This window comes from Haematobia irritans, chromosome 5, assembly GCF_050003625.1.
Source record: "Haematobia irritans isolate KBUSLIRL chromosome 5, ASM5000362v1, whole genome shotgun sequence".
NCBI lineage: Eukaryota > Metazoa > Arthropoda > Insecta > Diptera > Muscidae > Haematobia > Haematobia irritans.
Genome location: NC_134401.1, coordinates 78,784,592 through 78,803,351, shown reverse-complemented (window position 1 = coordinate 78,803,351; position 18,760 = coordinate 78,784,592). Strand labels below are relative to the sequence as shown.

Genomic DNA, 18,760 nt, shown 5'->3' with positions numbered 1-18,760 from the left:
AAATATGCGATGGGGTGATATTCCCCATCATCTTGTTTCTGCAGCAACACCGACCCAAGACCTATGGCACTAGCATCGCAGTGCAACTCAGTTTCCCTCACATGGCTACATATAGCCAAAATTGGTGCGGTAGTGAGTCTCGACTTCAAAGTCCTAAATGTCTTCTTACATTCCTCACAAAATGAAAATCCAATTGCCCTGCGAGTCAGTTCTTACATTGGTCGTGCTATCTGCGAAAAACTTCTCACGAATTTCCTAAAAGAGGAACATAATCCCAAAAAAGATTGCACTTCTCTAACGTTACGGGGTTCTGGATATTCACATATGGCTCTAATGTGACCGTCCGAAGGTCTCACTCCACCAGCAGAAATCTTGTATCCCAGATTCTCACTCTCAGAGTACCCAAATCTAAACTTTTTCATTTTTAACTCTAATCCGTACTCCGCCAATCGTGTCATAACTCTACCCAATAGCTCTATGTGTTCCTCCATTGTCGTCGTTGCCACCACAATATCATCCATGTATACTACAATTTCGCCCTTGTCCAGAAAATCCCGAAATATTCTACTTACGTATATCTGTAAAATGGCTGGGCCATTCTTGAGCCCAAAAGGAAGACGAAGAAATTCATATTGCCCACTCGGTATAACAAATGATGTGTACCGGACTTCAAATTCATGATGGTAAAAATCTTCCCGTAAACGCTCCAAACAGTCCTGAAGCTGCAGTCCAAACAGTGGTGAAGCATAAGGGGAATCACTGGGCCTAATTATGCCCCAATCCAACAATTCATCTATAATCCGATCCACTTGCCTCCTTTCGGCAAACGAAAGTCGCCTTGGCGAACAATGTGGTGTCTCGGAAGAATTCACTAACACCCTTGCTTCGTAGTCCGAAGACACTGACCCAGTACGTAAATTCGAAAAATATTTTCCCCTAATTAAGGCCAACAACTCATCCCTAACTCCTAAAGGCAAACAAGGGTTGATATCCAGGTCTCCCTCAATAGGCCATTCTATCCCACATACTCTCAAAAATTCAGCATCTGCAATATCATCAGAAACAACACCACTTTTAATTAATTCAATTTCAATCGAGCTCGAAGCAACCACACCGCTAGAATTCAAATATTCATCCTTCATACATTAAGTAATAGAAAATTCATCAAAAAATCTCGTCCAAGTATCATTCCCTTAGGTATATAATCATGTGGTACTACATACACGTAAACGTCCAGTATACGTCCCCTGAAATCAATCTTCGTCTTTACTCTTCCACATGCGGTAAAATAATTGTCTCCAACGCCCCTAAATCTATACATCGACTTCAATTGTACGCCAGGTATCACCGACCGAATTATTCAACGCCTAGCAAAGCTGCTGGGACTACCAGTATCCAACATAGAAAAAAACAACACAATACTCGGGCATGTTCCCATTATCATAAAATGCAGCTCTTACCTGTACATCAAATTCAATATCATGTGCCTCCTGTACTGTGGCCACCGTCTTAAGTGGGCAATTCACATGCATGTGACCCATTTAACCACACTTAAAGCAAGATCCTCTTGGTCGTCTCTCCTCCTTGCACTCGCCAGCAAAATGTCCCAACTTTGAGCAATTGTAGCAGCGTATAGCTTTATTCTCCGTTGACACCAATCGCTGTTTGGCTCCCAATTCAGCATATATTTTCTCGTATCGTGGTATCATTTTCTTAAAGGCGTCTATCGAAGTGATGGAAACAGCTGAAGATTTGTCTTGCAACCCTTCCACATTGTACTCAACCAATTCTGCATCAGAAATTGGGGCTCTGTTGGCAATACCCTGCATCAAGAGGACATAATGGTGAATACTTTCACTTTTCTTATTCCATTTTGTGGCCTCCAATTTTTTGTATATGTCTCTGGTACCAAGTTGTTGGTCAAATTCGACTGCTAATTGAGACTTGAGGTGTTCCTACGATGTTGGAGAAAGCATACGAATAAACAGGTCTGCACTACCAGTCATCATCCGACGTGCGAAAATGAATGGTCATCATCTCTTCAAAGTCAGCTATCAATTTTTTTACGCTATACGTTCTATCGCCATTGAAATGCTGAAAACGGTTAGCCGATGGCCTAGAACCGGGTTTCGCGGTTAACCGAAAATGCCATTTTTTAATTTTTTTTTTTGAAAATTCAATTTTAGAACTTTTTCAAAATTTCGAAAAAAAAAACTACTTTCGACTTTTCGATGACTTAGCACTTTCCTCTTTCAAATCAAATTGGAATTTTCCCTTTAAAAGTTAAAATGATAACTCACTAAAGTTGATAGATGGCGATGTTCATGCCTTTCCCTGTATGTTTGTCACTTACTAGTGATGATAAATGTGCCATATTTTGATTGTAACCTCATGTTGTCCTGATAATTTGGCAATCCAATATCTATGATAAATCCCACAATAATTTATGGGATTAAATGCCAATAAAAGTTTTTTGCACGGACTTTTTAGCACTTTAGTTTTCATTGGTTTCCTTATTGCTGTAATGTAATATATGAGGCTCTTGTGATGATGGTACGTTTTAGGAAGGTGCGTACCATGGGGTAAATCGAAATGTAATTAAGAAGGAACGAAATTTTTTTTATGCCCTGTTCCTGCCCAGTTCGAAAGAAAGGCAGTCACTCGAATTCGAATGAATTTGGGTTTTTCTATTTTTGAAAGTTCGATTCGTTTGTATGTGAATACATTGATTATTAAAAATGAGTATTTTTAAAATTTTGGGCTGAGAATTCATTGAAATGTTAACAATGCTTTTACTTTTTTCTTGACACTTATTGTATATGTTCGTTTATTACTCGATAACAAAATATGAAGTGACTTGCCTTTCGAAATAAAAGAACAAAAATCAATTTTCTTTCGTTTGGGATACGAAAGAAAGCGTTTGGAATACGGAAGAAAGCTTTTTGCCCGCCTTGCATACACAAGGTCGTGGGTTCGATTCCTACTACGACCGAACACCAAAAAGTTTTTCAGCGGTGGATTATCCCACCTCAGTAATGCTGGTGACATTTCTGAGGTTTCAAAGCTTCTCTAAGTGGTTTCACTGGAATGCGGAACGCCGTTCGGACTCGGCCATAAAAAGGAGGTCCCTTGTCATTGAGCTTAACATGGAATCGGGCAGTACTCAGTGATAAGAGAGAAGTTCACCACTGTGGTATCACAATGGACTGAATAGTCTAAGTGAGCATGATACATCGGGCTGCCACATAACCTAACCTAACCTAACCTTCGTTCGATATACAGGAACAGGCCATTAATTTTCTTTTAAAGTCACTTGCCTCATTGAACATACAGTCTTTACTTGTCAAATAGACAGAAAAAAATGTTTATAAACATTGGCTATAGAAGTCTGGGCAACCTATAAGGTAAAATAAGTTGGATATTCTGTGGATCATATGATGTAAACAAAATCGGATACGTTGGATGGCGAACACCCCCAAGGCGTATAACTTGACACCACTATGAGTGACGACATGTTTCGAAGCACAACAATCGGATTTTTTGAGCATTTATTTCGACCAATCGACACGAGACTTTTTTAGCGATTCACAAATTTCAAATGTTGATGCAATATTGAATGTATGCTGGTCCCATTAATACGTCTCAAACTCACGATTGGTCACAAGACGATATTGCAATATTAGTTGGCGCACAGCACCAATGATTTCCGGGACAACAAATAATTTTGAACGACCTTCACGAAATTCTATCGAAGTGAACTACGGTCTCGGTTGAATTCACCATACCATCGACTAACACTGATCTTTGACGGATCTTCATCGCGAAAAATTGAATTAAGTTCATCGATGCACTGTTCTGTGAGTTAATCCTCTATTTGAGCGAAATGAATCTGTTAAGTTGGTGTAAACAACACAAAAAGCGATCTATGTCAAAACGTTCTGAGTACGTACAGTCAGCAAAAAACTTGTACACTAATCAATGTGAAATAAATCGAAGCTTGAGATCCCAGCTACAAAATAAAAAGAAAATTAATTCACATTTATTTCTGTTTAGGGGAAAAAATAACAAACATAAACAAAAAGTTAATTTCAAACACCGGTAAATTATTCTTCAGAATATTTAAATTATATTTCCTTCAAGAATTAGGAGGTTTCCAACGCCATCTGCATGTCGTCACATTCCCACCTTCGTGGTTTACTTTTTCTTCCTTAAAAAATGTTAAGCTTTACGATAGAGCTGTCAGTTGGAAGATTGCAACACTGGGTCGAGATATATGAGAGGTAAATTTGTCATTGCGTAGATTTGTCATTATTTACCTCACTGTCTCCGTAATCTTTATCTCAACTTAACAATAATCGCATCAAAACTCCTCTTTGGAGAAAAGATTAGCTCTAGAGAGGGCAAACATTTACTATGATTTCACTGATGGAAACCTTGAATTATACCAAGCTATTAATGTCGCATAATTTTATTTCATCGAATCACCCTTATGTAGTAAATTCATCTCTATGTGTTTACCTACATACATGGATTTGTATATACCTTTTGGCATGTCGATGTATGTTATAAAACATTTATTGCTATTGTATCCATCTTGTGAATCGTCAACTCCCACAACAATTATGCGCTGAATCTCGTGCGTGCTTTATTTTCGCATTTTCGGGCCCAATGGTATTTTGTGGACCAATGATGCTGATGCTATTGTTTGCCTCTATTTGGATGATGACAAATTTTGTTTGCTCATAAAACAGAGGTTTCTGTGATAAATGCATGAAATACAATGGAAATCTTTTAGGGGGGATTAGTTTTTCGGAAAGTCCTTTGGATGGCTTGTGGTGGGCAGAGGATGAAATTTACACCAAATTATATCAGCTTGTCTATTTGAGTTGGGCCGTCACTATGGTACACTATTGTCGGAGCGATGACGGGGGAAGAGAAGTCATCATAATTTACTTTGTTAACAACAATAGGACACAGAAAAAAGTCAACACAAACGTACAATTGCACTCAGGATAATAATGACTCAATTCTCATTACGAATGACATTTACATACCGTTCATTCATACGAATGGATGGACACATTTCCGGAAATGCACCATAAAATTGTAAATTACCTATGAGTGACCACAACAAATAAACGATGAATTTATTCGACATTTACAAGAATGGAAAAAATGATGATGGTGATGACATTTGCAACAAATTTGCTATGCCACCAACTGTAGTCCAATTCCATATGATAACATCTGTCGATTTAAGAAGGGTTGAGTGGAAAAGTGGGATTTTAATCTTGTATTTCGATGACAAATTTAAAGAATTGCTGCACTCCGCCCTAGTCTATTCGAGCAGATATCAAAATCTGAGCATACAGTTCAAATAAATTTCAGCGGACTAGATGAAATTTGCTCCACGTCTAATAAATTCCAATCTAAAAAAAAAAACAAATATTATTATATTGGGAGCGCAAATTAAAACTACTTCCTCTATGGATATTTGGCTTTGCCGTCAACCATATGGTCTTTCGCCTGGAATTCTCCTAGAGGATCTGCTTTTCACCGATAGAAACGATGCGATACAAAAAAGTTTCCTTTGTTGCCTTTGGAGCAACTGTTCGCAAGTGCAAAATCGTCATTCAACATCTCTCAAAATATTAGACGAAATATAGATGAATTGAGTTTAATGATTTGGTTTAAAATGTCAGGTCGATGCCTTCTGGTTGAGTGTGCTAAATTTGGTTAAAATTGTTCAGGTTTTCTTAGAATTTTGCACAGAAAGTAATATTGATTTTTTCCTACTTGTAGCGCGTTTGTGCTGTGCAAATATTTTATGTTTCACCCTAATCATATCTTTTAAAAGCCCCAAATAGTTAATCCCTTTCAGAGAATGAAGCCGACCCATTTTTGTCGGCGGCGGCGGACACTAAATTTTTGCCTCCGGCGGCGGCGGCTTGACGGCTGAGCCGATATAAATTTGTTCACTCGGCGGCGGACAATTATCCATTATAAAATCAATTTGAAGTTAATCGAATGGTAATGAGATTAGTTGTACAACCTATCTTACAAACAAATTTACTTTTCGTTCAAATTTTCTGAGCTAAATTTTTGCTAAATTATTATAGCAGATTAAATATGATTGGTTGTGTTCAAAATTTTGGAAAAAATACGACAATTTAATAAAAAATTTTCTGATTTAAATCGATATTTTTGATTACTTGGCGGCTAAATTTGAGTCGAGATGAGTCGACATATTCGGCGGCGGCGTCGACTGGCAAAAAATGGTCGGCGGCGACTGAAATCGGCGGCGCGACTCGGCGGCTTCATTCTCTGATCCCTTTATTTCTTCTGTAAATAAATCTGGTCATCAATTTTTAATGCTCTAGGCTATTTTATTATTTTTGCTTTGATGACACAAGAAGAATACACAACTGAATGTGTAAATTCAATAATGTTTACACTGAAAAAAAATATTTACGTGATATTAAAGATTATGCAACATAAATTTTAGGATGCGACATTTACAAAATATTAAGAACAAATTTCTTTAAAATAATGAAATTTTAATTAAAATAACGTTTATAATCTTTGCTTCAAAATTTTTTTCATTAAATTTAGGACACAAATTTTGTAAATTTGCGTCCCTCAGTCAAAGTCCCATGTCTTTGAACTAAGGCTGATTTTCCTTAAAGTAAATTAACTAAAGAAACTTTCGATTTAAGATAAAAACGCTTGAAATATAGGCTAAGACTTATTTTGAGGATTTAGGGAATTTGTTTTTTTTTTTTTGGAATTAAGAAAACATTTTTTATTTGAAGTATCCGTTATAATTTGGATTTTTAAACTGGCATTTGTTAGTACGAGAATAGTTTATTAATATATCATTACATTTAAGAAATATGAGATGCATATATGTTGCAAACATATTATACTAGTTTATGAACATCATATGCTTGTCAGAGATGGCCTGTATCAAAATTTTTAGGTTTGCGACTGTCGCAAATTTGTAAACATCGTAAACGTCACAAAATTCGCAAACTCAAAATACATTAGTCGCGTCAGTTTGACAGCGAATTCGATTATATCCAAGACGATGGCATGTGCGAAGAAGTTTCAATTCTTAGGAGTGTTCACAATTTTCGAATTAAGTCCCCACATTTTCCCTATTGCCCTTTGCACGAGTACAGGGCAACCGTGGCTTTTTTCGTCATTTCTTAGCTTAAAGTTCAGCCTCCTGTCCAATATAACGCCCCAAGGTATTTTGCCCACTCACCAACGGCAATTTCGATACCACCTAAGAAAATGGGCTTTACCGTAGGAAAACTTTCATACATTTCTGCAGAAACTGACAGCGACTGCATTCCTTTTATCGGGGAGCCGAACTAGATTAAAAAAACTTCAATAGAAGAAATTCTGTTCAAAATTAGGTCTTCTACAGTAGGTTTACGACTTTTGCGACATACGTATTATACCGTCGCAAATGTATGTCGCAAAAGTCACAGTTTGTGACAGGCCAACCTTGCGCCTTGGATGGTTTCGCGCTGTTGATGACATTTGTAACTTCGGCTGTGGTAAAGTGTGATGTGTCATCGGCTCGGAGACCACGTATGCGACGAGTAGCTCTCCTTTTCGCTTTATCACTTGACGACAAACTGTCGGTTGAAGTATTTAGCGCATCTCTTCGGATTAGTCACGGTCACGTCGCCAAAGGTGACTGAAATCCCATCATCCCTCGTAGCGGGGTTCGAGAGGGCTCTCACTGTTGACCACAATTTACCTGTTCCTGTGCCTAGGTTACATTGCGTCAGGTGCTCCAACCATGTGTTCCGCTTGTGCTCGTCGACTATCTTACTAATCTTTAGATTCAGTTCTATGGTTCTAGGGTCAGCAGGGTTAGCACGACGGCGTTCATCACGCTTGTCTGCGAGTCGCGCCGCTTTAGCTGGGAAGTTGGGCCTCACTTGGGCAATTCGACCAGCAGGTATAAAGCGAGCGGCTGCTGCGTTGATGATGTCCCGGTACACCCTCTGGGCAACATGAACATGAGAGGGGGACGGGAGCTCACTGAGAATTATGGGGAGGTGGTCTGATCCCAATGAAATGACGGGTTGCCAGGAAACGTCATTTATCAGACCAGGCGATGCTAGAGATAAATCTGGCGAACTGATACAATCACCCATAATTCTCGTGGGGCCTCTACGTTCACCGTGCAAAATGTGGAGTCAACTATCTGCTCTGCCAAAGCTCTGGTCATTACCCAGGAGAGAATGCCAAAGTTCATAGTTTCCAAAAGTTTCCCAGAACCAATCGGTTTCCCAAAGTTTCCCAGAACCAATCGGTGATGACCGCACAACAGCCACTCAATGTTTGGGCTATAACCTGGAGCACAGCTACCAACCGGCGGTATATACACATTGTATAGCTCTATCTCGGGAGCCCCAGACCCCCCCGGCGGCGGGTTCTTTGCACCGGATTGACCCGATGAATTTTATTCACCGTCCAGCAGCTGCCACATCAGTGTACGCATGAAAAACAGTATTTTTCGTCCGTGTAGAATTATAACAAAACTACTATCCTATCTCTCTCATTGGATCTGTTTCATTTTTGAGAACTATTCGAATGTAATACCATAGTAATTAGATGTAATAAGGTATTGCCATGTTTCTGTTCTGCCAAGATTCATAAATATCACTTTTGAGTCTCCAAACTTTTAATATGACTATTTCCAATTTGTCTTTCTTAACTTTTAACTACTTTTGTGGCGGTAAATTTTACCCTTTCTTATTGGTTATTTAATTTACTGCGAACTATTAATCCTAGTTCTGTTTAACTACATATCTGACATTTAAAAAGTGTTATATAACTCATATTAAAGGTTAACCCTCTTATGACCAAGCCCTTCATAAAAACGGGAAACTTTTAGTAAAATACGTCTAAAGACAAAAAAAAAATAAAACAAAACTTAGTTAAAAGTATAAAAGAAACTTTACATCATGTACTGGATGGAAGAAAATTCCATACGGTAAGGATTTTTCTTGATTTATTTTCTTGTTTTAGTGTGAAAACCCGTCAGTTAGCATAATATATGGGGCATAAGAGGGTTAAGTATGAATTCTTCTTGTTATTTTGGATGAAAACTGTGGAATTAACCTGAAAACCGAAATGTAAATTTGTTGGGGCAACCGTTTAAGGAAGTTTTTCTGTTAACCTTTTGGAATTTCATTAGAGTGCGATGTACACAGTTTTTTTGCATTAGGTTCCGGGCAATGCTATATGACTCATATTGCATCAGCCATGGCGAAAGTTCGAAGAACCCAGTTTTCCTCATATCCAAAATTAGCAGATGCTAACAAGTACTTATTAATCTGTAAAAAAGCCCAATTACTAACTTTTGCAGTTAAGACTTTTCTCATCTTTGTTTGGGTATTGTAGCCGTTGTCGATGTTGTGTTCCACTTTTGGATATTACATGCTTCATCTCCTCTCCTCCATTATAATAGTTGTGATGCACTACTTAGGGGAACAAGCCCACCCAAAAATGTTATGTTAAACATTCCCTCGCTCTACATTTGTATTTGATGAACATCACTTGTTCATCTGCTCTGTAAAGAGTTTTACTTTTGGGGTTTGAGAATGACTCGGTGCCCCACCTGCGTTGCATAAATTTGCTCGGCATCTACTTTGGCATTAGTTATGTGGGAATAATGCATAAAAAATTTACCAGAAATCCAAACACAGACTAATGGCAAATATTAAAAAGCATTCATTCGCTCAATAGAGTCATCTACAGATAGTCCTGAGTTGTGGAGTTAAAAATTCGAGAGACCCACCAAAGCGTTAAAATACCTTTTCCATTCAGGATTTGGCGTACTCAAGTGCACTGTTCAAAATTGCGATGTGCATAATCTATGCTTAAGGCGAAATGTGTTTTCATAGAACGAACAGTACACACGCAGAGAAAAGATGTGGATGGATGTGATTGCGTCTTTTTTGTGACGACTATGAAGCATTTTCACCACCACCAACCAATTTCTTACGGTTCGCTCTCAACAATAATAATAATGCTTCCAAATTAACGTCCTGTCCTGATCACATGTACAAACGCGCATGTACATCTCAGCAAAAAAAACTCGCCAAAAAAATAGAGAAAATGTTCTTGGATCCGAAAGTGGTGCAAAATTGGACCAGAAGCAATAAATTTAAAATGTCATAAATAGGACGGATGTTCACCATTTCAACAGCCGTTGCACTGAGTTTGCATCATTTCTTAAGATGTGTTCCCAATTCAATGTTTTGAATGTGAATTATATGTTGTGATATTTTGCCAAATAAATATTTCTATATTTTTTCTGATTTTTAATGCATTCGAACGTTTGACCCCAAATATTTTCCAAAAATTCGCAATTTTAGAATATATTGAGCATTTATTTCGACAAAATTTAATTATTTTGTAACAATTTAATAAATCTTACTCTGTTTTTAACCTATTTGAAACAAAACAAAAAAGTCCAAATTATCCATTAAAAATATGAAAAAAAAGAGTTATACAAAGTCGAATTAGAAGAACTTTCAGTCTAGTTAAAATAAAGATTATCTTTGGGAGGAATTTTTTGGGAGTGATTTCCAAGTTGTTGCTTTAGAACAACTTCCAATTTTTTGATGGGATATAACTGTAAAAAATAGTATTTAATTACAATTTGGTAATTTCGTTATCACAAACACATACACGCAAAAAAATAATTCCTCCCAAACGAAATTTTAGACAAACAAAGTTCGTTTCTCATTTGCTTTTCACTGTAAGGAAGTGTATTTGGAAGAAAAGTATATACTTTTTGTGATAAATGTTTATTCTTTTCCAGGATGTAAAAACAATTTCATAAAGACAAACCCAAAAAAATTGTTTTCTTGGTAATTGCATTTTCCCTCAAATCTTTGTAACGTCCACTAGGTTTTTTAGTTCTTAACACCTTTTCCTGTAATACCAACAATGTAGAAGAAATTATACGATTTTATAAATTTTTGAAATTTGTTTACCTTTCGCCTGGACGGAGAATCGAACCGCGGACCATGCACTTTGTAAGCCAACACACTAACCACTGAGCTACGTAGCTGTTATTGTCATCAATAGCTAATTATCCATATAAGTTATATTAATATAGCATAGCTTGCGGCGCCCACGAACCGAATAAACAAAGTTTATTTAACAGAAACAAACATTTAGTTTGGCACCGTGGAGCAGTGGTTGCTACGTCCGACTTGCATGCCAAGGGTCGTGGGTTCGATCCCTGCTTCGACCAAAGTTTTTTTTTACATATATTCCAGATATGTCCGGAAGATTCCGAAAAAATTTTCAACATTACATTGTAGTATATTAATTTTTGAACTGTAAAATGTGTCTTATTAAAGACCTAAAGTTAGAAAAGAACAGTGTTTGATATAAACGAAATGGACTGTGTTGTTCTTTCAAAAATAACTTTTTTTATTGAAAAAAATAAAAATTTTGCAACAAACGAATTTTTTTGGTGATAAAAGTTTAAAATTTTCGAAGCAATTCAAAAAACTCTAACAAAAGAAAAACGTTTTCGGTACACGTTTTCCAAACGTTTTTTTTTCTTTGTGTGTACATATATTCCTCATCATTTATCTATTCGACGCGTGTATACTCAATGTATACAAAATTCTTTTCTCCGCAACTAAGTTGAAAAATTAAATGGTCACGACAAATGTACAAGGTATTTGTGGCCACATAAAACAAGAATGTAAAAAAATGATAATGAGAACTACGAACATAATTTTCCCAATCACATAATACCAAAAATTCTATCATTTAGTATAAAACAGGTTTATCAAAAGTGACTATACAAAGAGGTGCCCTATCATTGAGTTGGTGGCTGATATATAATGAAACAAGTAACGCGTTAAATTTTTTAATTTTATTGTTCAAAAGCAAACAATGTCGGAAATAACATCAAATTTGAGAATCAGATTATGCAAATGTTTGTTTGCTCAGGGCTTCTATAGTGTCTTTAGGACAATATTTGAAATTTATTTTGACCCCACGGTCAATGAATACGAGCGGGGAGCAACTATCGGTCGGCCTAACCATTGCGGTGTGCTGTAGTTCTGGTGGCCAATCGTAGGTTTAAATTTTCAGTTGACCTCTTTGGCAAGTAAACCCGATCATTTTGGTTGTTCAATTAGATATGGCTTCTCATCCGAGAAAACCAAATTCGGTAACTGGTCACTATCGTGGAACCGAAACAACAGCTTGGGTATTTCCAGGCTAACTTTATTTTGTGCATCTGTGAGCTCTTATACTTCTTGGAACGTCAATGGATATAGTCCAAGATCATTTTGCAATATGTGTTGAATACGTTCTCGCGCTATGTTCAGCTGGCATTTACTTTTCGGATCATTTCTGGTGTGGTTATCGTTTCGTTTCGTCCACTTGTTTGTAACGAACAATGGTATGAGAAAATATTTATTCACATTTAAATGCTGGAGGGCTCTAACCATAGTCACTTGCAGTTTTCCAGCCACCATCGCGCTTGAATTCCAACTTACTTACAAACTCTTATTCAGAAGATTTTCTTAGCTTGTAAACAACAAAATGAAATGTCTCTGGGATACATATCATCCACCATGTATGTACCCGATTATACATGGTGGTTGATATGTATCCCACATGGATAATAGAAAAGTTATTAAACTGTTGCAGAACTATTCTCAGTGCCTTCAAACCTAACCCAAATGAAATAACTCACCAGGCATCTATACACAATCATTTCTCACAACTATTCGAGAATAATGTATCCTGAGCTTTAAATGATGCATCGTACTTTGCTTCAGTGCTTTTGTGGTTGTGATGTACGCTATTGTGTTCTCGTGGTTCATGTTCCGGGATTACATTACTGGTTGATTGTTTATCCGGCACTCCGGTTTCAGATATGTAGTCCATTGGATTCACAATTGAAACAATTGCTTCTCCCACTAATAAGTAATAAAACTTTGGAACAGTTTTCAGCTTTTTCTAAATTATTTCCTATCCGTAATTCCTCCTTATTCTAATATTAATAAAAGGAACAAAATTCGTATGCGACAAGTTTGGTCATAAAGCCCACAATGCTGTCTGCCATCTTCATAGAATCTGAAGAATTTGAGGAATAAACCTAAGCTCTAAGGCGATGCAATTACACTGTGACGCAAAATTCAACTTTTTGACTCCAAACAAAAAAAAACGACTTATCCCAACCGAAAGTACAAGATGAGAGGGAAAAAGTAATTTCTGGATTTTGCTAGATTGGTTGCCGTTCGTCTTTTATGAGCCTCTAAAATTTTGTAGCCAAATTAGATTTTGAGCACTTTTGTGCAATTTTCGTATGGCCATATCTCTAAAAACGCTGTGAATTCGTTTTTGATGTATTTGGAAAAGTTGTAGCTCTTGACTCGGCCAACAAAAATGCTGAATACATTAGTTCGGAAAATGTTCATCTTCATGCTCAAAATTTTTATAGCCGATTTTTTCTGTTTTTCGACTACACCTCTTGAACTATTCAACATTTTACCAAACAGTCGAGAGAAAAAATGTAGCCTATTCCAAGGAATGTAACCATTCCTTGATACTACTTTTGCAATTTAATTTTTTATTTTTGTTTTTTTTTTTTTTTTTTTTTTTGTATACGAAACAACAAAGCAAATGCGTATTTGTAAAAACGTTGTTGTTATTGTTGTTGCTAAAAATTAAAATTAATCACATTTGTATGCTAAAATCCGCATCAAGGAGTGGTCATATGAATTTGCCATGCACTACAAAGTTGTTCATAGGCTACATTTCTTTCCTCGACTGTTTCGTAAAATATTCAATAATTGAAGAACTGTAGTCGAAAAACGGAAAAAAATCGATGATGAAAGTGGCAATTTTTTGACATTTTTGCGGGTTTGAGTATGAAGATGAAAATTTTCCGACTATATTCAACATTATTGTTGGCCGAGTCAAGAGCTACAACTTTTTAGAATACCCCAAAAATAAATTCACATCATTTTTCGAGCTATGGCCATACAAAAATTGCAAAAAGTGCTCAAAATCGAATTTGTGTGACAAAATTTTAGAGGCTCATAAAAGACAAAACTTTTCCCTCTCATCGAGTACTTTTGGCTGGGATAAGAGATTTTTTGTTTGGATTTTTTTTGTGTTGCACTGTGTTATTAATATATCTACCCTCGATATGGTGGCGCTTTGGGCAAAAAAGTTCCCAATTTTTGGACTCAGATGTTCTGAAATTCTGAAATTTGACCAACGGTCAACGGGTACTCGGCCATTGTGCGTTTTTTTGTATTTTCTTGCATTCTAAAGAGATAAATCCTTGAGACAGATTGGAAGCTTCGAACGGCCAATACATTTGGCGTAATTAATTGAAATCGATTTGTTTAGAATATATTATTTTCTATGTACGCAAATCTAATATACGTTAAGGCAATGGCTGGAAAGAGGGTTACAAAACCGCCCGTCCATTGCTAACATCACTTTCCGGCTTTTTTCTAATTTAAATATTGTTGATGTGTTTTGTGGTTGTAGTTGTAGCTGTATCCTTTTTTTTCTGATGATTTCTTTTACCATTTCACTTACTAACTAAACTATTCTACTATGTTCTGGGCCTTGCCCTGAACGGCGTTTTTTCTTCTTTTTCCGGTTTTATTGCAGGAGTTGGCAGAGTACTTGGAAATCGTTATAAATTGGGCGAAAAAGTACTCGTTACCAATGGCGATAAGGCAAGCGGCAATTTTATAAAATATGATGTTGAAGTTCGTGATGCCGATGTGGTAAGTAATACCTTTCATTTCATTCTTCTGCGAATTGCTTGCTTACATGCTGCTGCGTCCATGCAATATGGAAGTTTGAATGTTGTATGCCTTCTCTTATGTGTAACCATGCAAAGGAGCAAACAACAAACCATTCGTGATATTTTGGTTATTTCGAGAACATTTCATCATGTGCAAATGGAAAATAATACAGGCATGGCCATTGGAATGAATTCAATTGCAATGTCAGGCCTAAAAATTGCAATGCGTGATGTTTGCAATTCATCATCGCATTATCAGTAGTAGCAAAATGAAGTGCCACTACACTTATTTTGAACAAATTTTGTTATGTTAGGTGAGGCGAACTACCACGCACGTAAATTGAACTAAATTTTACTCCACATTTTGAGATTTCCATACAGCGTTGTTAAAACCAGGAAATTTTAATGCCCTGTTGTATTTTTTAACTGCGGTTCACGAAATTACATCATCTCATAGAAGAAAAAATTAACTAAAAGTAAAGAAGAAAATCATTGGCACCAAATCATGACCATTTTAACCATACAGTAGTTCATTCTTACTATTTTTGGGAATCGTACGAAAATTTTCATTTGTTTTAGTTCATATTGAACTTATGTGTACGGTCATTGAACTTTATACTCATGTTTAGTTCATAAAATTTTTGAGACATACTTAAAAAAAAGTAAGATGTCATTAAGCTGTGGAAAATTTCGATAAAAATAATAAAACTTAACTACAAGCAAATAAAATTTTTCCAATAAAAATAATTTAAATTGTAGTGTAAATTGTAAAAAATTGTAGTGTGTAGTTTTTTTTGACACACGAACGAAGTCGAAATTGCCGATTTGTAACCTTCAAAATATACTGCAAACATCCCTGTTGCGTTTTACGAATTCGTAAACCGGAACATGGAGGGTTTAGGCATAAGCGTATTGCATCAGAAAAAAGACAACGAATTTTTTTATATCAGATTGAGTCCATAAGTTTCTCAAATAGGTAAATTTTCTTAAATTGTGTCTGTCTTGAACTTCATATAACGTTACACAAATTTTAGCAGTTTTTAATTTCATTTTTTCTTCCAAATTATGATATTAAGATAATAAAGCAGTTAGACATGAGCATTATAAGGAGAAAGTCTATTACTTTGTAAAATGTAAATACAATTAATGTTATATTTTTGTTTGAAAATGTTGTTAAAGTTAATATTGTAAAATATTTAAATTATTACAATTTATCGAAATATCCGAGAACAGCAATATTTCAATCAAAAGTAATGAAAAACATTAACACCAGCATTTTTCATTAGTCCATGACCTCAAGCCAAACAAATAACCCCAAAATTGTAAATTATGAAATTTCATTAAACAACAGAAAATAATTTATTGTTTTTAATAAAATTTTTCTGAAGGGGGCAAAGGATCACCCAGATTCCTTCCTACGCTTATGGGCTTAGGATATGTTGGTTAAATTTTAGTTACAAGCAAAATCGAATAAAGTTAGCATTTTAGGATAAATTATTTAAAATCTTGTTCAACCGATATTATCGCCCAGTAGCCATTTCGTAATATTTGTATAGGATAACTGTGGGAATCCGGCTAGAGTAAATTGTGTTGGTTCAGCTGTTAAGCCGCCGACGTGGTATAAACTTTGTAACAACCGCCGTCAAATGTTATTGGTCGGCTTTATACACAGAAATAATATCACTAAAATAATTCTAATATAAAGTTGATTCAAGCTGAAACCCTTTTCAATTAATTGATACAATTAACATTTTAATCTTACAAGAAGCATTAAGTCAATGATTGAACATTTTTAAATTTGTAATAAAAAATGAATTGATACAATTAACTTTTTAATCAAATTAGTCAGTCAAAAAAACTGTGAAAATTTGTCAATTTTTTAATCTAACTGAAAGCCCTAAGTCAGTTAAAAAGTGAGTGAATAATTGAGTTTTGCACTCAAATTCAATTGATTTTTTAATTGAATCAATTAACTTTTTAATCAAGTATTTTTTTGTCCTATTAAAACAATGATTGATGCTATCATTTTCGTGATTGAAGACATTTCAATTAAAAAGTTAATTGGATCAATTAAATTCGTGATTGAATCACGAAAACATTTTTTCTGTGTACTTTTTTCTTTACCATAGGATAACTATAACTAAAGGGTGATTCTTTTGAGGTTAGGATTTTCATGCATTAGTATTTGACAGATCACGTGGGATTTCAGACATGGTGTCAAAGAGAAAGATGCTCAGTATGCTTTGACATTTCATCATGAATAGACTTACGATCTGCCACAACGTCGAATTTTCAGTGAATGGGCCCTAGAAAAGTTGGCAGAAAATCCGCTTTTTTATCGACAAATTTTGTTCAGCGATGAGGCTCATTTCTGGTTGAATGGCTACGTAAATAAGCAAAATTGCCGCATTTGGAGTGAAGAGCAACCAGAAGCCGTTCAAGAACTGCCCATGCATCCCGAAAAATGCACTGTTTGGTGTGGTTTGTACGCTGGTGGAATCATTGGACCGTATTTTTTCAAAGATGCTGTTGGACGCAACGTTACGGTGAATGGCGATCGCTATCGTTCGATGCTAACAAACTTTTTGTTGCCAAAAATGGAAGAACTGAACTTGGTTGACATGTGGTTTCAACAAGATGGCGCTACATGCCACACAGCTCGCGATTCTATGGCCATTTTGAGGGAAAACTTCGGAGAACAATTCATCTCAAGAAATGGACCGGTAAGTTGGCCACCAAGATCATGCGATTTGACGCCTTTAGACTATTTTTTGTGGGGCTACGTCAAGTCTAAAGTCTACAGAAATAAGCCAGCAACTATTCCAGCTTTGGAAGACAACATTTCCGAAGAAATTCGGGCTATTCCGGCCGAAATGCTCGAAAAAGTTGCCCAAAATTGGACTTTCCGAATGGACCACCTAAGACGCAGCCGCGGTCAACATTTAAATGAAATTATCTTCAAAAAGTAAATGTCATGGACCAATCTAACGTTTCAAATAAAGAACCGATGAGATTTTGCAAATTTTATGCGTTTTTTTTTTTTTTAAAAAAGTTATCAAGCTCTTAACAAATCACCCTTTATAATTGCTCCGATTTGGATATATTTCCCCAAATTTAATGAATTTGAATTTTGCAAAATCTACACTCGGAACCATACATTCTTTTCGATCGGACTTCAAATGACGACTCAGCACAATAAATTGTATTTCGGGGGGTCCTAGGGTGCAGGGAAAAAAGTTTTGGAGTTCTGAAATTGTCTTCGAATATGCTACAAAACTGGGGGGTGACCGCATCAACTTTTTTTTTTCCTTTAGTGAACATACAAACATTAAATGTCTAACCACTCTTCCACTCTTCAGATTTGTTAGAACTATCTATCTCAGTCAATTTGCTAATTATTCATTCCTCAAATATTAGATTATCGTTCCAGGTTTTTGGTGACTTCCTGATGATGCAATTCAGCGAAATATTTAAAAATGTTTGTCTACTTTAATACAAAAATAAAATATCTCGTCCTACAAAAGTCAATTTTCCATTTTTGTATTCGCAGTGGCAACTTTATAATAGAAATTTTCTAGATCTCTGCAAATTTCTCGCTACATGTAACTATTGCGGTTGCCACAAGTGTTACCTCAACCTATCATTGAGAGTTTTTGTGAATTTTCGTATGGAAAAACTTCGACTATTGCAATTTCGACATTCTTTTTCATTTCAATTCTGCCTTCGTTTTTATTTGTATTCAATTGCGAAACAAGTTTTCCTTTAGCCAATCCCCTTACCATAACATCCTTTAGCTGCTCACTTGTTAATCGTTTTTTATTACATTATCCCATGGTAGTGTGTAGTAGGGGCAAACTTGCCAATCAAAGACTATGGTTTCGTTGGTCAAAGTCAATATTTGCCATTACGGAACACTGGCTAAATGTT

At 36.0% G+C, this 18,760-nt stretch overlaps 1 protein-coding gene across 1 annotated transcript in view; it reads left to right on the top strand.

The window, feature by feature from the left end:
• Positions 1-18,760, top strand: part of Gp210 (nucleoporin 210) — a 280,949-nt gene that overhangs the window by 64,223 nt on the left and 197,966 nt on the right. Inside the window, exon 17 of the mRNA XM_075309079.1 lies at positions 14,695-14,813. Within this exon, the coding sequence (XP_075165194.1) occupies positions 14,695-14,813 (119 nt within the window). The remainder of the gene's footprint in view (positions 1-14,694; positions 14,814-18,760) is intronic.